The following is a 23,755-nucleotide window of genomic DNA, read 5'->3' on the forward strand; positions in this document are numbered from 1 at the left end:
AGGGCCTGGCGCGCCGGGGGCTTGCGGGCTGCCTTTGCAGAGCCGCCTCCCGCCACCGCAGCCTCCTCTTTTAGACAAAACTGGTTTTCCGATCTGCATGAGCCCCTCCGGTGGCTGTCACACTCGCCGGGCAAGCCTGCTAGGTCCGAAGCCGAAGCGAGGTTTGTGTGGGGTCAGCGCTTCTGCCCAAAGGCAGGGAGCGGGGAGGCAGGGCGGGCCCGGCCTGGAGCGCAGCCCTGGGACTGCCGGTCACCCGAGCGCATGGGTTCGTCTGCTGGGGTCTTGCTCGACGGAAGATCAGACCAAGCACCTGCGAAGCTGACTGTAAGGTGCGGATCTTAGTGCGGATCTTACTGTGCCTGGGGCACAGGTTACCTCACTGTCTCACACTGGTTCAAGCTCCATAAGGCAGGTGGCAATGTCTAATTGTCCCTTCTTACGCCTTCTGTCGCTATTTGCATAAAGTCTGCAAAAATATAAATTCTTGTGATATGAAGTTCAGTGGGAATTGTCCATCCCGGTTTCCTGTCGCCTGCACGCCAAACCAGCAAGTGTTTCCCACGAATTATTAGTAGACGCCACCGGCACACCGCCCCGTTCCTGGGAGGGCGGTAGGATGCGGAACCTCCCAGTGCGGTGGGGCAGCTACCAAACCCCCGCTGTCCTTAACAGTATCGTTCGTTCGGCCAGTGTTCAATGTTAAAGATTTTAAAAGAGAACACAGACTCTTGACTCCATCCTCTTTAATGCCTGTATCACAGAACACGGCGAGAGTGATTCGCTCTTTTTATTGGTATAAGATTACTCTTTAATTGCAGCGAAAATCCATCCTTTCAAAAGCATTAAAGTGTTGACGTTTCTTTTCCCGATACAATCCCATATTCAGATTACATAGACACTAATCAAATAACCCGAGTTATTTCATTTGTCAACATGTTCATAAAAATTTTCTACCAGGCGTTAAAGGCATTTATATGGAACGACATCTTTCAAAAGCAATGTGGCTAGTCCAGATATAGGGAATATTTGATTATGACAAGACGTTTGATGGTTTTATTTTACATACCAGCTGTGCCACAAATCGTTTCATACCTCAAAGTCCTAATTTTTATCCCGCGAGTACTTTCTATGAAACAGTAATTTTCATGTTAAGCCGTTCTTGTCAATACTTGCAGCTGCCAAGAGAGCATTGTGTTGATAAGTGTTGTAAGATGCTCTAAAGGACAACTGGGAAGGAGGCTTTGAAGACGGTTTTGGTTTGTTTATTTGAGGGGGATGTGTGTGGGTTTTTTCCCCCAAGTTTAAAAGAAACTCCTCGTTTTATGGTACCGTTACAAGGGGAAATCCCGTCCACCTTCAGACTCTTCCTCGCTGCGGTCTGCAGCCGCTCGGGGATGGCTTCTGCGTCGGCAAGGGCTGCGGGACCCCCCGGGCGGGAGTGGCAGCGGGTCCCGGGGGAGGGGGACGCCTGGCTGCCGGCGGGGGTCGGGGGCAGGCGCTGCGGTAGGCGTTTCCCGGGGTCTGCTCTGGGCGGGGAGCCGTGGCGGGGGAGGAGGGTGCAACCGTGCTGGGCGGTGCGGCGGTCGGGGGGCTGCCGGCGTAGCTCTTGGGGGGCCGGGCGGCCGGGCGGCCCCGCCGGTGGGGTGAGGTGAGGTGAGGGCTCCGCGGGGACTTGGCCGTAGCGGGATCCTGGGAGAGGGGAAGGGGTACGGCGGGGACCCCAGCGCCGCAGAGCCCCTGTCCGCGGGCAGCCTGCAGCGAGACCCCCAGGTGAGCGGGGCCGGGGCAGAGGGTCCGGGCGGGGGGCTCGGAGCGGCCCCTGCCGCCGGCAGAGCGCGGGCAGAGCTCGGCGGAGCGGCGGCCGCGCCGTCCCGCCCGCCCGGGCTGCGCAGCCCCGGGGCCGGAGCGCTGCGCTCCCGGAGCGGGTCGGGGCCGGAGCGGTCGGGGCGCTCCGGGGGTCCCCCAGCAGCCCGGGCGCTGCCGCACCGCCGGGACCTGCCGTGCCCGGGGCCGGGCTGCCCCGGGGAGGGGGGCTGCCCTGGGGAGGGGGCTTACCGGGGAGCAGGCGAGGGCACGGGGGTGTCCCTTGGTGACTTGTGCCTAACCCCGACCTTGTCACCGCCCGCCTCAGTGCGGCAGCGAGGGGCCCCGAGGAGAGTCCCCCGAGCGGCGGGTACCGTCCCCGGCTGCCGGGGGGCGATGCGGAGGCGGGGGGGATAAGGCGGATCCGCCCTGGCAAACCCGCCGGCAGTAGCCCTTTTTCTCCCTCCCGGCTTCTCTCGCCGAGACCTCTCGAGCATCAGTTGCTCATTTTATTGGTTACCGCTCTCCTCAGCCTTCCGACTTCGACAGGTCATCAGAGCATCGTGGCTGTTTTAGGTATTTGTTTAGGATCTAATTGCTTTTAAGGAATTGATGAACTTCTTTGGAATAGTTTACATTGTTGTTCTTTATTCGTATCTAATCTAAGGCTATCCATGTCCCATGGATAGCCTTATATCATGGATATCGATGTAATAGAATTTTTTTAGTAGTTAAGTAAGTTAGGAGCTGTTATTGCTGTCATTTTAAAATGTCACATTGATCTTTAAATTTGCAAATCCTTACATGAAAAGGTTTCTATAGGAATTCAGTCCACTGGAAATGTTTGAAACATTTTAATGATTTTATTCTGTGATCTGACAGCTACTAGTTGGAAGAAATGTCAATAGAAACTTGATGAAAGATATATTTTTTAAATACTTTTATATATTTTTATATAGTTTATTTTAAATAAAAAGCAGTTGCGCTCACGTATGAAATTCAGAATTTAATAATAAATTGTGACTCAGGAGTTATCCCTTATATTTGGCTTTTAAAAATGCAAAATATAGCACTTGACAGCTTTTGTTACCATTTATTAAATATGATTGGTATTAGAAAGAGGGATTTCTTTAGGCAATAGAGTGATTAAATTTATGTTTTAATGTGTAAAAATACACTAAAGCATAAGCTGTTCTTTGAGAAAGCAATTTTTTTTGTATTTTAAGCATTTTCCAGTATTTCAAAGCTAAATTGAAGTGCTTTATCAAACTCTGTAGAGATATTGTCTTATAGAAAAAAATAGCTTTGGAGCCATAGAAATATTAATGTAATGTCAAAATACTAGTTTAGATTCTGTTATCTGAACATAATATAACCAGATGACAAAGTACAGAAATAAATTATGTATAAGAATTACAGATTGTACCAAAGATTTTGCATAAGAAATTACTTTGCTAAATCCTAGTATGATATAGATGGATATTTCTATGTCTGTAGTGCTATGCTTTATTTAATATAATTTTCCTGCAGCAGAGCCTTACATTACATGCAATTGCTAATAATAAACACCAACTCAAAGAACAGAGTATTTTGTTGGAAATCAAATTATTTTAAGTCAGACCTATTTTAATTTACAAAATCACTTTAAATTAAAAGGTTTCTTGGCTTTACTGTAGTGTTTATGTTGCTTCCCACAATTTCAGCTTACATGGTGTTCTTCAGCTCCATCACTTGCTGTTATTGGAGTTGACATTATGTATTGAGTTTAGCATTAATGTAAATAAGATTAATGTAAGTTAATGTTACTTAGCACTGTTGAAGAAATTTCCGGTATTAACCATGTGAAAGTAACTGCTCTTTGTTTTAAAACACTTCTCTTTAAATACAAAATCACAAAAAAATAAACAGCTGTAGCTGTATGTGTAGTCATGAATGTATGTACATGTATATATGTGTTTAGGTATATATATGTCTGTGCTTACACACCATAAGTATGTGCTTTCCTGTCAGAAAGAAACATTTGAACAGATATAACTTCTTTATACATCTAGAGCTGCCAAAATTAGTAACAGGGACATACCTTAATATATCTTTTACATCAACCAAATAACGTAATTTCATTAGATTTGTGAAAAGGAGGCATGAATGGGAATTGTATAAAGAGAGAAGACAAATGTTTATGACTGTTTTCACAAGTCACACGTTTTGTTTCAGTCTGTTTGGTTTTGATTCGGTCTGTTTGTGTTTAGATCATGCTGGTTGGTTGTTCCTTCATTTTCTGTGGCTACCCATAGGGAATGGTGGTTTTGTCTGCATAGATGCCTGGATAAAGGACCAAATGCACAGATCTGTGTGAGAACAAATGTGTTAGCACAAACTGCTATGGTCAGGGCTGTTATTTATGTGAATCAAGCAAGGATTTTGCTGAAAGTGGGTAGGTACACACATCTGTGAGACAAGTAACTTTCTTACACTATGTGACAGATGAATAATTGCCTTCTTTGTTCCCCCCTCATGCAATAACTTTGTTGCTTGAAAATGTGGGGGGTTTGTATGCTTTTTTTTGTGTGTGAGAAAAGTAGAGGCATTTGTACGTTTGCTTTCTGTTCTTTTCTGGTTGTTCCCTGTAAAATTCAAATTTTCTGTGATGTTTTGGGGCATTATGTCCATGGCTGAATAATGAACAATGCCAGAGCAGCAGGAGCAGAAACCAGACCAAATATCTGAGTTGACCACCAGCACAGTTCAGGCCTGGAATATGAAATGCCTTGTGCTCTCAACTGAAATATATCCATACAGTGTGCTGCATACACAGGTGTATAAGGAACTAAAATTATGTTAATTCATAACATTTACAGTCTGATAATCCCTAATACTGGATGAAGAATTAAAACATGCTCCCTTTATCCTACAGAAACCTTCTTTTTTAGGTCTTGGCCCTTGAAACCACAAGAGCAAAGTGGTGGATAAAGGTACTGTTCTTCCATTGGACAGAATAGCTGTAGTCCAGTGAAGAGTCAGCCCTTCACACAAAAATAAAGTCTTTGAAAGCCAGCAGACTACAGAGCTGTAGTCATCTTTTTATCCACAGGTGGATTGCCTGATTTATGAATGATTTGTGCAACCCAGTACCATCCAACAGGGTTCATTAGTTACAGTGCCAGACAGAACTAATTCTGCCCCTGGGACCAACCCAACTGGAAAGAAACACTGACATTTTTTGAAACATGTAGCCAGTCTGTCTGAACCACAGGTATTGCAGAAAATAAACTTATTTTATTCTTTCTAATTGATGCAGCTTGGTATTACGGTTGCTCATTGTCCAGTTTGAAACATCAAAAGCCCTCCCAGTGCCTGCACTGCATTTCTTGTATTTAAGCCCTATGAAAGGGGGAACAGAGACCTGAATGAACCTGTTGTTTGTGTTCCCCTAGATTGAAAACCTCCAGCTAAATCAAAGAAACCTTCACATAGAACTATGAAGATATTGTTGCATCACACATCCCAACAAATCAGTATTAACCAGGCCTTCCAGCTATGTGGGATATTCCATTCCTTTCCTACCTATCACATTTCCTGCCATGGAAGACAGTGGCAGTAGAAATAGGGGTTCAATGTGGAAAGTCCTAAAAACGTAAGGAAGTTTGGTGCTGAGCTGCCATTTGAAAGTCAATGGGGCTAGGGTACGTGACTACTGGGACTTGATCAAATCTCATCTATTTTGTCATCAGGCTAGATGTGATGCTCAGGCTCAGGGATTTTGTTCCTGGACTTCAGGTGGGGACTGGAAATTGTATCCTTGTGGTGGTCTTGGACTTAAAGCACATCTACCTTGGAGAGGCAGCTCTGCGTGTCTGTGGGGCAGCTACCATCCATCAAGAGAGAGCCCACTTCAACTTTCCCTGTTCTCAGAGAAAATAAGGAGAAACTTGGAGGCTTTTATTTTAGTCTACACTTCCTAATGGCTCCTGTATGTCACAAGACTTGCTTAAATCACATGTGAAGTTAGAGATGTTTACTCATTTTCAAGCAGGGAGTTTAGCTCTGTCTTCTTCATTATTCCCACTGAAGTTTGAGAGATTGTTCATAATAAAAAGCTTTGGCAGTTTCATGATTCACTAGGCTGGGTATCCAGCCAAGATATAATGATGGTTCATCAAGAGCTGTCAGCTTACATTGCATGTACTGGGGATTTCAGATGATAGAAGACAATCTGAAGACCATAGAGCCTTAAAATAGTAAGAATTGGAGAACTGCTCCCTGAAGACATCAGGACGATACAACAACAAAATGGTGAGCACCCATAAGACTGGAGGCCTCTGATTCACAATAAAACCTCAAAAAGGGCCCAGTTTCAGGAAGCTCAAAGTAGACACCAAGCTTTTCACCTTGAGCTGCCTCATGATCATTTCAGAGAACGCCAGGCAGTGAGTTTCCCTGTTTCTACTCATTGTTTTTAGAGGCTTGCCAGATTAGAGTTGTGCAGCTGCTGTACAGAAAAGTATGATGAAAGAAAGCTGGGGAGGTCTGGAATGCCAAGGAAAAATCATTTTCATGCATCAGGCTAGTTCAGTCCCAATTTTATTTCTCTGTCTTTAGATTCAGTTAATTTCTTCAGCCAACAAATTCCTCCTTGATGCTTATTGTTGTATTTTCTTCTGCTTCTTCCCAGATGCCTAGCTCAGGCAAGCTAGTCAGGCAAGCATGATTGAATCATGCCATATGTTCAAATGAGCAGTACATAAGAGCTGTGAGGAACTGAGAAGAGAAGTACTCACAATATGCCCCAGTTGTAGCCCTGGACAGCAAAACAAACAAACAAACCAACAGACAAACAAAATCAACACAACAAAAACCACACCACCAGTTTCCACAGGTTTTATTATCATTATCTCATTTACTTAATCCGTGCTAATTGGGCTGTTCTTAATGCAAAGATGGGACATGGCTGACTGGCAGGCAGGGATCCTCTTTGGATCAGCTGCCCTCTTTCTTTTATGCAGAATCGCTGCTGGCATACAAATTTGAGAGCAATAAAAAGGTGAGGATGACAGAGCATACTCAATGCTTAGAAATTCAAGGTATATTGTCTTATGGGCTCTTTCTCAAAGATGGACAGGTTGCTAAACTTGGGACTCAGAAATGAGTGACATATGACTAGTTTTCTTTCTTAAAATCAAGAGCAATTCTTTCCTTTCTAACATAATCCAAGATCTTTACATACTCTGCTTGGGATATAATGTCTGTCTGATGGGTAGCAAACCCCCAGATGGCTTTGTTCATCCCAAACAGGCTGGGAATGGCAGCACATAGATGTATCTGCCTGTCCTCTCCATGAATATTTGTAAAATTTTCCTAATGTGTGCAGGATTTTCAGCACTAAAGGTACAAAGAAACCACTTCATGCTCAAAAGGAAACAGCTCCCAGTGCTGCACCCAGGCTGAAGCACATAAGCTCTGTCTTGCCATGGCAGTGAGCTAAAAGAAATTACTTGTTTGGACTTTTCTTGCTTTTAAAGGACTTCTCAGCTTATAATTTAATTTAGGAAACAGGTTGTGATTTCTTTTAGGATTTATTGTGTGAGTTCTGGAATTACTTATTTTACCTTTTAAAACAAAAATTTTTATTTCCCACCAGTATCCTTCAGTTTTAGTTTTGATTCTTCTCCTTTGCAGTTCACAGTTTAAATAAAAAAGTGAAGAAAACCTTCAGAAGAAAAGTGATTGTATAAAACCCGCAGATGGATTTTCTCACTTTTCCGTCTCTGATTCCCTTGAAATTTCCTTCATACGTTAAGAGTCCTCAGTTCCTTATAACAACAGAGAATAATAAATGCTGCAGACAGACCACTCTGTCTGCATCAGCTCAATTCCTTTATTATCTGTAGTTTATTGTGCATGACACTGCATGTCTGATCATGGATTCCTCAGACCGACAGACCTATTGAAATCAAAGGCAGTTTTGGCAGCGGCCACAGGAGTGCATTGGCACAAAGTCACAGGTTATGCACTTCAGGGAAAATACCGTCACACTTCTGAGCAGAAAGCAGTAAGTTAAAAGGTGAAGGAAATGATGGTTCCAGTATTTAATATTTCACCTTTTTTTTTTCTTTCAGTTTTGTTGACATGGCAAGTGCAGAGGTATACTGTTTACATTAATCTGTGCTCTGGAAAAAGTCTGAGACTCTGGGATGATGCTTTCCAGGATTAAATACTTTAATTTTTTTTTTTTTTAGTAACTTCCGTGCCATTTTCTTTTCCACCTGCAGTAATTGCTTTGAAAGTGATATAACTATATGGAAATTAATCTACAGTTAGAATGGAATGTATTGGCAAAATAGAAAAAGCTATTGACATTTTTTGCAATCAAATTCATTTAAGAGAAACAGTTTTTATTATCTTCTTCCATGTATGATTGTGAAGAGCTGAACTACCTTGTTTCTTTCACACTTGCATAGTTGATCATAATATTAAGCAAGGCTACCAGTGTCTTTATGGTCACCCAGAAGCTCCAAATGATGCCACAGTTCAACATTATCACTGTGGCAAGGAGAATCGGGTCAGATCCTCTGAAAATGGGATGTAGGTGAGTCCTTGCTAAAATTGGTCTTTCTGCATTTGGGAATTTCCAGACATTTTTCAGAAGAGCTTGCAGTGACATCTGAAGGCCATACAGTAGAAAGTCAGGGATCTGAAAATTCCTTTCTCTCTTTTCCTCTCTAAAACATGTTTTTCTCATGAAGTGTGGGAGCTACGTAAACATTTTTCAGGAAGGCGGGAGTGGTAATCTTATTTAGTTAATGGGATAATATACAAGTGCTAGGAAGTAGGGAGAGAGGAGGAGGCGGCTATCTACAGAGCTCCAGCTTGGAAGAACACTTAGGAAACCAAAAGATGGCTAACAATTTATGTTCTATTCTGGAAGCAAGCAGACTGGGAGCACTTGCTGTGAGCACCATCTATTTCATGTGCTTTTTGATGGAACATCCACAATTGCATAATCCATAAGGAGTTGCTGCCTATAGGTGCTTGTTCTTTGACAGATCTGTCACACTTCTCAGAAATCAAGATGCAAAATCCATCACTCAGGGACATGGTATATGTGTATCAAATACTCTCTGGGGGATCAAGAGTCCATTAAACAGCAAGTCCCTAAACTCATCCATATGAAGAATTCACATCTGTGACAGACAGAATTTGAAGAGTACCCATCGTCCAAAGGTGATCTGAGTCTAATGTGCTAGTAAAGCACTATAAATATTAATTTTATTTCACCCTCTCAGAGACATGTGTGGGTGAGCCCAGAGGGACAGGAACTGCTTATGCAGAACATGAGTGAGAATTGCAGGATTATGTTGTATGGGTGGGATCATGTCTCTGGGAAGCAATGACATTCCCAGCATTGGCACTTTGAGGCAAGCATGTCATTGCCTGCATGATACAGAGTTGAAGATATGACCTTCACAATGAAGCTTATAACAGAGTCCTGTGAAGTTTGCTGCATAGTAGATGAAGAGTGAATTAGTCATATGTAAACAGCTAGTGAATCTGTAAGAAGTGAAAGCACAGCAGAATTACTGCTCCTTAGAGGAGGTAGCCAAAGTACGGAAATCACTAACATAAGACAAGAGTAATCAGTTGACTGAAGTCTTGAAGATTCTCTGTTATGATAATTTCTCTGTTTTCGCTCCCTGGAAAGAATATGAGCAATTCACTTACTTCAGCCTGTCAAAGAAAAATGCCAGGCATTCTAGTATACCTTCTCAATTTCTCATTATGACTCCATTTGTAGATTCTCAATGACTTTCCTTAGACTATGAAGACTGTTGGCAAAGATGTGAGATTTGTATTGAGACCAGATTTGTAATTAAACAAGAGCTCAAGTACTGGGTTCATGGTTTGGTGTAGAATGCTCATTCAGATTCAAATATGAGGTTCCCAAAAACTAAGGAAAGTTGAAAAAAAAACTCCCAAGCATCTTGGCTGTGGCTGAAGTTTTTGCTTTAGATTATGACCAAATGAAAAGCATGTACTTCCATCCAAATTGAGAGGTATTTGAGATTTATATTCTGGCCTACTTACAAATGATCTTTCTTTGTTCTAGCTCATTTCTGTCATCTGTTTTGAGTGCTGCATGCTTTGCTGCTCTTCTAAGATACCTGTTGGTGCTTTTAAGGTATGAGGTTGCACTGACTGTTATGCAGCTGCCTTCTGCACTGGCAAGTGCCATAGTGTAGTCATACACCTGCTGACCCTCTGGGAATCCAGCAGATGCCCTCTGGCAGCAGTAGGATCTGACTTTGCACACAGCTGTCTCTGGGTTTGCAGTAAATGGTGGCAGGACTGAAAAGAGCAAGCTGATTAGGGCCCTGGGCAACCTCATGCCCATACTCTGTTGAGATTTATTTCTGTAAAGTGTCAATGAGTATTTGACTGGAATTACTGGGGGAAGAACACTGTGTGGATTTAGACTTGGGATACTGCTAAACTTTCCTGAGCTTTGCTGAAAAGGCACCTCTGTGTGCATTTTCCAGACACCACCATCCTAAAACTCATGGGATAAAGGTAAAATCTGTGTTAGAAAACTTTCTTTAGAAGTGTCACACAGACTGATAAGTTTCTTTAACAGCAACAGCCATTAAAAAGTCATCTTGAAATGTAATGTAAAAAAGTCTGCAGTGTAGAAATGCATTACCTAGGTTGTCTGTTATGCTGCAGCTGCTGAGTTCTACCCTCCAGCCACAGTATTGCTGTGATGCCAGTAAAGCTTTTATAGTTTTATACCTCTTACTCCTGTTGTCCATGGTCCTTTTACCTCCCTTCAGTTCATCTGTTCTGGTTTCCTTGTCTCCATCAGAGTTCATAAAGTAAATCAATTAAATTTGTTTCTCTCCTCTGAAATCATGTTTCAAAACTCAGTCTACTTTTAAGGAAGTCAGTATTTCAGTCCTCCAGGATAAGGCCTGCAGCTACGTGAGAACTCCCTACCACTGCTCACCTTTACAGGAGGCAGGACTTGTTCCAGTATTGTCCTGTGGATGAGTCTCCACTTTGGAATGGAGACCTCTGAGGACAGGTCAGAAAGCCCACAGGACGCAGCACAATCCTTTGCAGAGGTAGCAGCTCATTTTTGAAAGTAGTACAGTCATGTGTGCTCGCTCTTGTCCCTCAGCTGATGGACTTGCCTCTGTAGCAGAAGCTGAAATCTGGTTGGTACAGAGGGAAGAGCTTTCTTAATGCTCTTTGAAGACTGTAGAAAAAAAGTTTCACCCTTTTTTTAATAATATTGCTGAGTATCCACACTCTCCACTCTGAGTACAAGCAGCACATCTTCAGCCTCCCTTCTCTTTTTCAAAAAGTCAGCACTGTAAATTTAAATTACTCTCCCTACCTGACATAACCGTGACCAGACCCTATAAAACCCAGTACCCGTGGAGACACCTAACCTCCTGTTTGAGCAGAGGGTGGCAGAGAGAATGACCCACTCACGAGGGAAACGAGTCATGCCTGACAGAGTGCTCAGCAGCTGCGGCAATACCGCACACCAACAGCGCCGGGGACTATGGGATGTCCTGTGGTGCTTTGTCTTGCGACACTGTGTTATACTGAGATCTGTCACTAGATGGTGCCTTCGACAAATGATTGGAAAGATCGATGTTCTCATGCGGAAAGCTTTTGGCCCAAGGCTGACCTTAACAATTCCATTTGCTGTGTAACCCTTTTCATAACTTTTCACAAAGTTGACCCTTCTGTGCGGGAGTTGAGTTCCGTGCTTCCACAGCTGCTAAAGTGGCATTTATGCCTGTAGATTTGGGGGATTTTTTTTTCTTTGTTCTGAACACAGATTAAGTTAACAAGTCACTTAGAAAAAAGCAAACTTTAATGTCATACTGAGTTTGAGGAGTACATAGAGGAGGTATTTTAGGAAGTATCTGATAATCCATATTAACCTGCATTTCCCATATCCCATCAATCTAGGTAATTAAATGGAACTGAAGACATGCACATATTGGTTTATTTGCTGGAGAATAAATATTGATTTATTGTCCCATGGCCATTTACCTTTGCCATAGGGCAGTGCTCCTAATGAAGCTTTCCTTCCCCTCCCCTATGAGACAGGAAGAGACTCCTGTGTCCAGGGGATTAGTGCGTGCCCATCCCTTCGGGTGTGTGGAAACCCATCTGTATTCAGGATTTGGGGCAGGGCAGTGGGCAGCACAGCAAGCAGCACACGCCTTGTTGGGAACTGTTGACACCTTCGCCAAGGAACTCAGAAGAAATGTCAGGGTTGGAGGTGTGGGCTGTGGGTGTGCTTTTCGAGCTGATGGTTGCAGACCTATCTGGCAGGTAACAGTGCTAGAGCGTGTCGTACCCCTTGATGAATCTTTCTTTGGGGTGCGGGTTGCGTTAGGGATCGCTAGGTGGGGCTGTTACACATCAATCTCACAGCTTCCCTGGGTATCCTCACTTTTTCAGTCTTTGGAGAAATGGTTCTTGTTACGTACGGTTGAGTTTATGGTAACTCTCTGAAAAGCTGCTGAAATAGAGAAAGGGAGGAAGCAGCAGTAGCTGGCTGGGAGGGAGTGTAGCTTCTTTAAACCCTCGTATATGTGCTTGGGCTGAGGTTTCTGGAGGAAAAAACTGACTGCACACGGATAGCATGCATCCTCTTCCAATGAGAAGTGTGTGTGCTCAAATCCAGTGTCCTTCCTCATTGAAAGCTTCATTTTGAGGGCTCTGGTTTTCTGCTTCCCCTGGATTGACAACAATATATCAAGGTACAACACTATCTTAGTTTACATGAAAAAATTCAGATGAATTTCACGGAAACAGAAATCTTAGTAAGGGGTGTTGCCTTCTAGGGTCATAAGTGGATAAGTAAAATAATGTCAGAAGATATTAGGAATTTCCTGAATGTGAATTCTTTAGAAAATAAACTGGCTCAGGTTACGATTTGTTTCTAAACTTATTTAGAGAGACTTTTAAATATTTTAGATATCAAATGTAATTTCTGATTGGTTTGAAACTTTTGGTATTATTTTAAATAAATATGCCTTGACTGTTTCCATTTATTCATTGATATATTTTAAATTGAAACAGCCACATACATATGAATACATTGTATTGATTTAGGTAGATTCCATATATTCTACAAATGTACACATATATCCTGTCATTTTGTTTTCACACCAGTAGTAACTTTAGGAAATGATTGGGAAACCAGGAAGTGAAACTTACCATTAAAAGAAAGCAGAAACCCAGTCTATCCTTCTCTTAGGGACTAATCCCTGGCAAGCCATCCACTCTTTTTTTTTTTTACCTGTTATATCCCACTCTTTGCCTTGGTCATCTGGTTTAGGCCTTCATCCATCAGATGTTTACTACATACTGAATATGTGACCATGTATTTTAATATTTTTAGGGTAAGATCTTAAACCTTGCCTACAAGGAAAAAATTATAATGAATTAACTATACTGAATTAGAAATTGATTTAGTTAAATCAGTGGAACTCTCCTGAGCACTTTATACCACTTCAGTTTAAGTAGTGAGTCGGTGAGTAACAAATCAATTCTGATGTCAGAGAGTGAGAAAGATTAGAGTAGATTTTCAGCCCTTCTATCTCAGTATTTATTAGGCTAAGGCGTCTTCAGGGCTTGTTGCTGTTCTCTTTAATTTTCTCTGCCTAATGGACCTGATCCAGCTCTTGATGGCATAAATGAGGGGTTTTCCATGACCTCCAGCTGGGAGCTGGAGATGGCAATATCTTTATTAAAAACCTGAAGAAGCTTAGAATGACAGATAACTCAAACCTGCCTCCTCACTTCATATTGAGTTCACAGATTGCGGCTCGTATTGCAGAACTTGCCTCTGCACTGAAAAATATTCTATGTTCAGGGCAGGAAAATTCATCTTCTACTAGGATTGTGTTAAAAGTATTGCTATGCAAAGAGTCACAGTCTGATTTGATTTTCTCAACAACAGCTGATAACATATTTTGAGATATAAAAATATTTTTCAGCCATCTCCACAGATTTTGTGCATTCAGGTTGGATAGACTTGGGACTTATTTCTAGTTTTGTGTCAGCTTAACCAGAAACTAGACTGATGTTGCACTCAAATAAAAAAGCACAGCTTTTAAAAAATATATTTCAAAAAGTGCTTGCTTTTTTTATTGCCTTTCTCCTTCTCTACCTTTCTTCACACCTCTACAAACTATTAATAATTAAGAAGGATATCTGAGAATATGCTGAACAAGAATATGCCGAGTTCTACTCACTGAAAATTCTCCTTACTGTTCCCAAAGCGTCTTATTTCTGACTGTAGAGAGTAACAGTTGAACTCTTGGAGTATCTGCCTATTCCAGGAAGAGTAACTCACTTGTTTACAAACCTAAGATTTTGGTTTAGTGCAAAGTAATCTTTCTCTTTCTAAACTGTATGTTGTAATGCTTAAACTCTGTAACCAACAATGTCCTGGCATGCTCTTACAATTCACCTATAATCCTCGAAGTCTCTGCATTGTAAGTAGTGATGGCCCCTTCCACTTCCATCTCTATTCCAAATGTGATTTTTTGTGTATTTTATAGGTTTATAATGGAACTTACATCTTTGCCTAAATTCCTTTGGACAAGTGACAACAAGCTTCTGCATCACCATTTTCCGGACATATTGGCTACTGTTCATACCACACAAGACATTCCTGAAGAAGTTGTTTTTGGACCATGCATGCTCCAGAACACCCTGCTGGACACTGTAGCTTTTATTGCTCTCAAGTGTTCTGATAGACGGAACATCCACTATGTATTTAAGGTATGAGAAAACAGTGTTTAATGTCAGTCATATCAAAAAGAGCTGCACCATCCCTGAGAAGGTAACTTTGTGAGGGGTAGGTTTTTTGTTTCATTCAGTATGAGTAATAGCTCCTTCAAAGGGGAGAAGTAGTCAATGCATTTCTGATTTGTGAGCTGTAGATTAGAGGGACCTCAGTGAAAACTGTTTCCTTTGCAGGAAGAATATGAAGTTCCACTTCTATGCTGACGATTGTGGATCTGCTTCAGTGCTGGTGTGGACTAGGAGGGGAGAGGGACAAATAGTTTAGAAACCTCATGCTCAGGTTTCATCTTTACACAGGACAAATGATATTTATCAGGTGTGACAACCCTGTGAGAACAGAGACGGAAAACTGTGGCATTGCACTGATTCATGCAGGTGGTGGATTCACAGCATTTATTGACAGATCCAAGCAAGTGCTAACACGGTTTGCTCAGTTATCCATAAAAGTGAAATCGCCGTGGCAGTTGAGCAACTAGTCCACACAATCTTCAGGCAGCCACAACTCACTGCTGTTAGTACATGGACCACCTAAAGTTAGCTTACATACGTATGTCTGTTTTAGAGCTACGCTTCTCAATCACTGTAGAGAAAGCAGAAACCCCAGGATTATGATGAAGCATTAACTTTCTAACTTTAATTACCAAAATTTTTTTGTTCCATAGCCACTGTTTGTCATAAAATTTTCATTTGAGCAATGCATATTTTGTGCTGGCCTGTTACCCTGGTTTTCTGGGTCTTGGAGTGCCTTTCAGTCACGATTGGTCTAGATGAAGATGGAGAGGTAGTGTTTTACAGTGTAAGGAAAGCCAATTTCCCACATTCCATGGCATGGATGGATCTGGGAGAGATCCAGGTTCACTTAAGATTTCTCCGCTCTAGAGGAGAGAAATCCCAGGGTGTGTGTGTAATATGGAAGATACAGTTGTTGGGATATACCTGTTTTACACTTCTGCTTTAAACAGAGTAAGAAAGAGAGTAAAAGGCTTCAGGATTTATCTGACTGTTTTGAGTCTGGCATAAGTTTGCTTTCTTGGACAGTGTTATTGGCACTCCAGGAGATCGACAAACTCTTTGGAGAGAAACCTGTCCTGAAATGAGGCTTTATTTATGGAATATGTCAGTATTTCTCCTGGGAGTTTTGAATTACTGTAGACTCAAGAAAGAGCCTCAAAGGGTTTCTACATTGGAAGAGCCCTCTGGAGAGATGGCTTTAGTGTTTTTCTACACTTGAGCTAAGTAATTGCTATGCAGCAATGAAATTGGATGCCTGAGTTGGCTCAGATCTCCGTCTTTTGGCAGTAAATACATGGAATTCTGTGCAAGTAGCTGTTTTAGATGCAATCGGTAGTCCCATATCCTGTTAACTACTCATAATTAAAAGTAAACCTTCCAGAAATCAGGAACTACTGTTAAGCTCCTAACTCTGTGTAGTCAATTAATTAACAATTCAATCATGATACTTTGTTGTTATCATGGCACTGAAATGCAGAACAAGAAATGGGTTTTGCTCTGCTGGCTATAGTACAAACAGAATACACACAGGAATAATTTGGCAAGAATTTGGGAATATTATTTCTAACAATGGTTCCTCATCTTCGGCTTTTTTGTTTAGACCAAAAGGGAACTCCATAATTTCTCTCTTATCCACTTGGAGACCTTAATTTGAACTCCTTGGCCCAATTTATGCACTTGGGCAAAGCAAATGCCTTGGCAACCCTTGGCACAGGTAGTTCTTTCCAGCTGAGTTCCTCTACCCCTTACAGCTTCTTGTGGGTTTCAAGGAAGAGTCATATGCTCTCCCTTCTCCTCCAGTCTCTCCCAAGGAAGCCACGTTGCTTCCATAGCCCAGCTATGATTGAGCCTGTTGGACTGTGAAGCCCTTTCCTCCTATATGGGTGCAAAGGATTCATCTGAGGGATTGCCATCTCTAGAACAGGGTGGACTTGCTGGGTTTATAGTGACTCTAAACACACGGAAAAACTAATGCTGGCGTGTGCTTCTATTTGGTAGCACCCAGATCTTATGTCTGGTACTCCTCCACACCTTCTTTAGGCTCACTCAGCTCTTTCTCTGGAGTCCTGGTTCCTGCAGAAGCTGTGCTCCCTTTGACTTTGCTTGGAGCGCTGGGTGGCTGCTCAGTATTTCTGAAACACAGCAACTAAAATATGACAGCCTCTGTCATAGCTATTAGTTACATCCACTGTGTGTGGGTGTTCTTGTGTCGCTGTCAGACACTTGTATTTCTCAATCATTGTTAATTACCATGGCTTTTAGAGAGAACCAGTTACAGGCCATTCTAATTTATTTTCTCCCTTATACTAATTAACTCTCCTCCTAGTGGTCCCTTAATGTTTCATTCTTGTATCCAAGCTACTAATGTGATCGTACTTTTCATGGTAGGGAATAGTCAGTTAAAACTAGAGAAATAATTAGCCAAAATACTGTTTTTGGTACCAAACACCACTGAATGGCTGCCCTGCAATTAGTGGAAAACAAAGAGCTATACATTGCTTGGGGTGAAATTTAGATCATACTTGTCATTAGACATTTTTCATTTTCAAACTTCTTCCTTTCTAAACAATGACTTAATGCTTCAAAAATTAGTTGAGGCTTTTTATGCATGTAAATGCTGCCCTTGATCGCCCTGTGTTTCAGCCTTCAAGCTATGAAAATCTTCCCCATCTTTCAAATACTGCAGAGGGCATAGATCTGCTGTGGTAAACAGCAAGGAAAAACCTATAAAGAAATAAATCAGTCCCTATTCAGTGTAATAAACTAAGATGGGAGTCACGCTGAAAGAGGAAGACCAAGCCAAATGTTTTGTGGTCATATTATGTCCAGAGCATAGTCAACCTGTGACTAAATGACTCAGGAGTCCTGTGGATAAAAGTTTATATGTGACTGAGGACTACACTTTAATATACACACAGAACGGAACTTTAAATAGCAGACTTAATATTATTTTTTAAACTTTTTAGTGCTTGACCTTACAACCTAAGAAATTATTTAATGAATACTGATCTGATGAGTTTTTATCTGTTTAGATACCTTGAAATGAATTTAATTATTTATCAAAGGTAAGAATAGGAATATCTAATTTTGTTTCTTAAAAAAGAAAGAGATTATGTAAGTGCTTCTTAGTTATATTTATTAAAATCTATGTTTTATGTAATCTAGCCAAACAGATATGCAGATGTTGTCTACTTGGGGTGTTGAATCAAATAACCAAGGTTATTCTTATACCTCCTGATCCATACCCTCTTATGTCAGTGAAAAACTCCACATGCATCTGCCAAGAGTGTGTGTTCATTTCCAGTCTTTCACTGCATTGATCCAGGGGTCTGCACATCTCTCATCCCCCCAGGCCACAGCACCCTGACTCTTATCCCATTTTCCCATGAGACTGAGACCGCTTCTTACAGAGGATCACACCTTCTCTACCTCTGTGATACACACCTGGCATTGTCTCATGGGATAACCTGCAAAGGACAGAGAACATCATCCTTGCCATGAGTGGGCCAGAGACTGACCAACATACCAGGCCTAGCATTGCCATGAGATGTTACACATGAACATTGGTGTCTCCTTCTCCTTCCCATGCAGCTGTATTCACAGAGTTCTTAGCATTCACATAGGGGAAGCCTTTTCCCTATGATGACTTTGGATTTGCTGACATGGGTGTGTGTATTGGGCTCAGAGCTTTGTCATATTTGCTCAACATAAGGCAGAAAACAGGCTTGGTTCTTGAATGTGATGGAAATCTTACTCTGGCTCTCAAGACCTGTAACTTCCCTTTTATGTGTCCTGTCTCACAGGTAGACGTTACGTCTGTGCACAGTCCCACAGGACTGCCTTGGATGAGACTTGTACAAGCAGCTGCCAATAGCAAGGAGCAGAACTTGGAAGCTTACTTAGAAAACAGCCAGTTATATTATCGCTCCACCAGGAAAATCAATAAAAATGAGGAGTTGCTTGTCTGGTATGATGAGGAGCTTTCCAGCCTCTTGGGTTTCAATGAGATAAAACCTCAGAGTCCCCAGAGTGGTAAGTACCAAGTTGCTGACTGCAGGGGTCACTGAGGGCAGAAAGCAAATTTACAACTTCTTTAGTATGCAGTTGTTTTGTAATAAGTGAAATAAAACCTGTCTAAATCCTTAGCTGGTCAGCTAAGAGAAGAGACCTTCTGCTTTGGGGATTGAACTGGAGGCATAGAGCAAGAACAAATTTGCAGTTCTCAATGCCATTTTCATAGCTACTTTCTAGCAGAGGATGGTGCACTATGGATTCATGCAGAAATTTTTGAGCTATGTAATGGAAACCAGTGCACCTAACTAACTTGGAGTCCTAAAAGTCTAAATTATCAGTTGGAAATATACCTTTTTTAGCTCATTGAGGAATCAGGTATAGGCCAGTGTTCAGCTTTAATCTTGCAAATGACCAGGGCTATAAAAATACATAACAAACCTGACAGTACTGCATACAGCAGTCTGCCTATTTGGTGTGGGATACGGTGGGAAGGAGGAAAAAAGCTTGAGTTTGTTTCTAAGATGTTGGTGAAAATTCATTGCTCCAAAAGAAGTTGACCTGGCAGTTGTTGAAAAAATAAATATCTACATTACGTAGACACTAAGAAAATCAGTCAGGTCCATGTCCATGCCAAGTCTGACTACAACTGTCATTTGCTCCAAACTTTATCTAGTTAGATTGGAACAAAACCCTTTCTACATTCCCTGTAGTTGATTTGTAGAGGTTGGTTAGTAAAGGTGTAGGCTGGTAAAGGTATGAATTGGCAAATTGATGTGATAATGTGCTTTTCTGTAAATTAATATTAAATTAATGCAGACACATTCATAGTAGGAACTCACTAAATAATTCTAGCTGGTTTTAGTGTATTCTGTTAGCTTCTGCATAGACACATACTGTCAGCCCTTTGGATTCACCAGGGAAAAGTGTTATCTGCACAAGAAACTTTAAACTAGCAGATGTAATGTTCCACCCAATACAGCAGCCTTATTTTCTTACAGAAAGTTCAGTTTCTGTAATTTGGAAAGTGATCTGAGCTGTGCTGAGCCCAAAATTAGGAATTTGTGGTACTACCTAACCAATCTATGAACTTTCCTATGTATCTGAGGCCTCAGGTGCTGTCTGGCATCATTTGCATTTAAAAATTGCTGTGTGTTGTGAAATAACATAGCATGGATACAGTTTGCAAAGGTTAAGATGTACCGTGTGTGTCTTGGTTGCTGAATTATGTATCATCTGTTCATGGCAATCAATCCTCCCAGTGAACCCGAGATGCAGTAGGTCTGAAGGCCAGAAGGAAACAATGTTCCCCATTCCTCCTGCACATCACTGGCATTGTTTCACTTTGAACATTATTTTCTGTGCCACAGACGGCTGTGCCTTAAGGCATATAACAGCTTGCCAAATGAGCATGAGTAAAGGCTTTAGGCTAAGGTCAAATGATTTGTGAATGGTATTAAACGTCCAGAGTATCCTAAAAATAGAGGCTCGTGTCAAAATCTTTGAATCCAGGTCTAAAACACATTATTGCTTGGATATACAGAGTTTAACATTTGTCCTGTATTAAAGCCAATGACTTAGTTTAGAAATGTAGACCCAAATCTGGGTTCAGACTTCAAATCATTATGAAGTCTATATGGTTTTATCCAGGTCGCTGTGTACTGGCCATTTTATTTAATTTTATGTAATATAATTACATTTTATGTAATACAGTCTTGGCTTGAGAGTCTAAATGAAAGCATTTCTGCAAGTAGTACATGGAGGCAAATAAGAGGGAACCATTTTGTATAGCAGGAAGGGACCTGATTCTGCACTGGCATTAGCTTCACCATGTGTTATCTTGTATGACACGAGGTGTTTCTGATTTTTTTGTTGGTGTCAATGACAGGGTCAGTATCTGCATCCATCCATGATTCCGCCTTTGCAAAACTCATCATTTATTGTCTGTTTCTGCAGAGTTGAGATGCCAAGAATGCGACCGAGTCTTTAAATGTGAGCATTCCTACCTATCCCATGTCCGTTTCCTCTGTGTCCCAGAGAAGAGTGCCCTGCTGTGGAGGAACTTCCAGAATCCTAAGACTGAAAAGAGCAACTTAGCTGAGCAGACCACAAATTTCCACAGTCTGGCAAGGGATCTAGAAGTCAAAATGGCAGCTTGTAAAGATGATGCACATGGTCTTGTTGGAGAAAGGAGAGCAAAATCTGAAGAGGCTGAGAACAACAGGAGCAGGAAGACAGTGTTGTTGGAGAAGACCAATAATTTGACTGAGGAACGTAACTGTGGGGGCAAGGAAGAGGTTGGAGGAGAGCATGCATTGGCTGGTTCTTTCTGGAAGCTTAGTTCAGGGAGGCAGTCAGCTAGGAAGGATGTTTTAGAGCAGAAGCAGAGTGCTTTCACTGAGGTCAGGAGGATGAAAGAGAAGCTGAGGAATGAGAAGCTGAAGGAGCCAGAGCAGGAGGATGGCACGGTCCCAGGTGGTAAAGAGCAGGTATCAAAGGAAGTGTTGGTGAACTCCTCTGGTAGTGCATTCTCCTTTGTTTGGCCCACCAGAGCTCGAGGAGAACAGAAAAGTGCTTTCAGCAAACCCAGTAAGCGTCCAACAGAAAGAGCTGCAATAAATTCTTCTCATCCCATGAGTGAGTCAGCAAAGAGCCTGGGGGAGCTGTCTGGCTTCATTGCCACCACAGACATCATGTGCTGCAGCACTCTTCTCAATTCCAAGTTCTTTGTCAGTGATTTGTGTAGTGCTCAGATGCTGCAGACGAGCATCACTCGGAGCAATGTTTTCCCATATACCTCAGAACCGTGGCCCAAACAAGCAGGAGGACAATTACAAAACACAACCACCACTTCTTCTTCCTCCTCCTCCTCTTCCTTGACTCTTCTTCCCCCCACCTTCACATCCTTTGGAGTGGCTGCCCAGAACTGGTGTGCCAAATGCAACCTGTCCTTTCGCATGACATCCGATTTAGTCTTCCACATGCGGTCACATCACAAAAAAGAATACTCCTCAACTGAATCCCAGTGCAAGAGGAGACGAGAGGAGAAGCTAACATGTCCCATTTGTCACGAGTACTTCCGAGAACGCCATCATTTATCCCGGCACATGACTTCTCATAATTAGAGATGTGCAGACAGATGTCACCAAGGGACTGGGCAGGTTGTATAAAGAAGGGAATCATTGTTCACTTATATACATTTCTTTTTGAGTTTACATTAATTTCTTACAGGAAATCACTGTTTACAATAATTTATAATAGATGCTTTGCAAAAAAATTATAAAATGTTTACAAGAATATGAGTGGCTTGTAAGTTTTGAAAACTCAACCTAGCCCTTGTCAACCTATTTTTGAGGAAATAAAATAGTGAAATGAATGTGCATGCAGTGTTAATTTGCAGAGTAGGGAACAAAATTATAGTTTTGCAAACAGAGTTTTCTTTGCTTATATTTGATTTGCTGGTGTCTGTGTAGTACAGTGTAAATACAGAAGTAACAACCACCACATTGAATGAGAAACCTTTGAGCACTAAAAAAATCAGAGCTTATATGCGAAGAGAAAAGAAATTACTATTTCTAGCAGTGTTGGTGGACTCTTACTCCTTTATGTTAGCTGAATCAGCTCTCTTACCAGATTTGTGAGCTAAAAACTTATATCTCACTATCTCCTTGGCTTTGAAAGGAACCTGAAGTTAAGACTGTCTGAAATCTGTGATCGTCAACAACTGACCAGCAGACTGCCAAAGAGGATGTGACTTATAAAGCAGCATATCTGAGTTCTGTTCTAGGCTCTGCTGCTTTTGAAATGTCTTTTACAAAGTCAAATCAGCCTGGATCTGTATTATAATGTGACCTGTTGTCAACATTATTGTGTAGACAGGAAGCAAAAATTCTACCCTGAGATGTGCTTGCAAGGTCTGTGCGACTTTAGCAGGCATACAGATCTGATGGGGGTAGAGTTTAGCCTGTGGTTTTCAGGTTTTGGATATACCAAAGGAAGCAACTAGGGTATTTGAGTTACAATTAGCTACTGATAGATAGAATCTGCACACTAATTGTGGATGATAGGCTCTGTTTTGCTAACAAGTAGAATATGAATGGCCTTCGCAAAATGACGCAGGCATACATGAATTTTATTGCATTAGATGAGCTTGTCTATCCTCTGGTTTATATGTGGGCCAACTCCAGCTTTTTTAAAAAGAAAGTGCTAAATTCTTTCTATTGCCTCTCCATGAGATTTGAGCTTTGCTGAGCTTCAGAAGCAGATGAGTTTATACTGCTCTGGGTGGGAAGAAGCATTGTCTATTGTTACTGCAGCCCAGCTAATTAGCCTTTCATTACTTTTTAAATCCATTTAGGGGCTTGCTCTTGATAGCTTATGACAATGTGTTCCTGAAGCAATAATTTCTCTCTCTCTTGCATAGCATTTTTTCAGGTTGTCTGGTGTTTTTGTGGCCTGTCTCTGAACCTCATCTGGTTCATCAAGGGCTATTATTACTCACTTCCAGACAGAGAATGATCAGAAACCACTCATTTTCCAGCTAAGACTAAAGGACATTGCAATATTCTCTTTATGTTCCACCATACTGATGATGTACTCCAGCGTTTGTCTGCTGCACACTGGACAGAATTTTGAGTTCCCACGACAATGCCTAGTCTGATAATACAAGTATCAGCACATAAACACATCTGAGCAATATAAGAGAGCCTGAGAGTCTTAGGCTGTCAGTTGGAACCAACATATTACACTCATTGTCACCTCTTGGGAGATTTCTGTAAGTCACGAGATTGTATTCTTCCCAATGCATTGCTGTTGAACATTAATACATGGTTGTTTCCTGTTGATGTAAACATTTGACTTATTGCAGGCCAACATTTTTGAAACATAAAGAGATAAAGGTGTTACATTATGCCTTTGAGTTGCATTATAACACAGCTTTCCAAGGTCAGTGGTGGAATCTCTTTCACTGGAGTAATTAAAAACCAAAACGAACAAAGATTTTGAAACATGGAGCACATGGAACAACCTTGCATTGAGTAGGGGGGGGGATGATGTGGTTTCCTCTTAATCTTTCCATCTCTACTTTGTGTCCAAT

The 23,755-nt window shown here is 41.7% G+C and overlaps 1 protein-coding gene across 1 annotated transcript; it reads left to right on the plus strand.

Moving 5' to 3' along the window:
- Positions 1–1,661: 1,661 nt before the first annotated feature.
- On the plus strand, positions 1,662–22,550 carry ZNF488 (zinc finger protein 488). Its single transcript, XM_027648115.1, has 4 exons — positions 1,662–1,770; positions 14,391–14,613; positions 18,453–18,681; positions 20,617–22,550. Exons 2-4 carry the CDS (start codon positions 14,398–14,400, stop codon positions 21,783–21,785), a joined length of 1,614 nt encoding a protein of 537 aa, XP_027503916.1. The 5' UTR covers positions 1,662–1,770; positions 14,391–14,397; the 3' UTR covers positions 21,786–22,550.
- Positions 22,551–23,755: the final 1,205 nt, after the last annotated feature.

The sequence above is a fragment of the Corapipo altera genome, unplaced genomic scaffold (assembly GCF_003945725.1).
Source record: "Corapipo altera isolate COAL_440 unplaced genomic scaffold, ASM394572v1 56, whole genome shotgun sequence".
Taxonomy (NCBI): Eukaryota; Metazoa; Chordata; class Aves; order Passeriformes; family Pipridae; genus Corapipo; species Corapipo altera.

Bases quoted from the DNA above. Each gene is read 5' to 3' on its own strand.
- ZNF488 (XM_027648115.1), top strand. From the start codon at position 14,398: ATGGAACTTACATCTTTGCCTAAATTCCTTTGGACAAGTGACAACAAG. The intron at 14,614-18,452 runs GTATGAGAAAAC...CCTGTCTCACAG, and splicing joins ACATCCACTATGTATTTAAG to GTAGACGTTACGTCTGTGCA. The intron at 18,682-20,616 runs GTAAGTACCAAG...CTGTTTCTGCAG, and splicing joins ACCTCAGAGTCCCCAGAGTG to AGTTGAGATGCCAAGAATGC.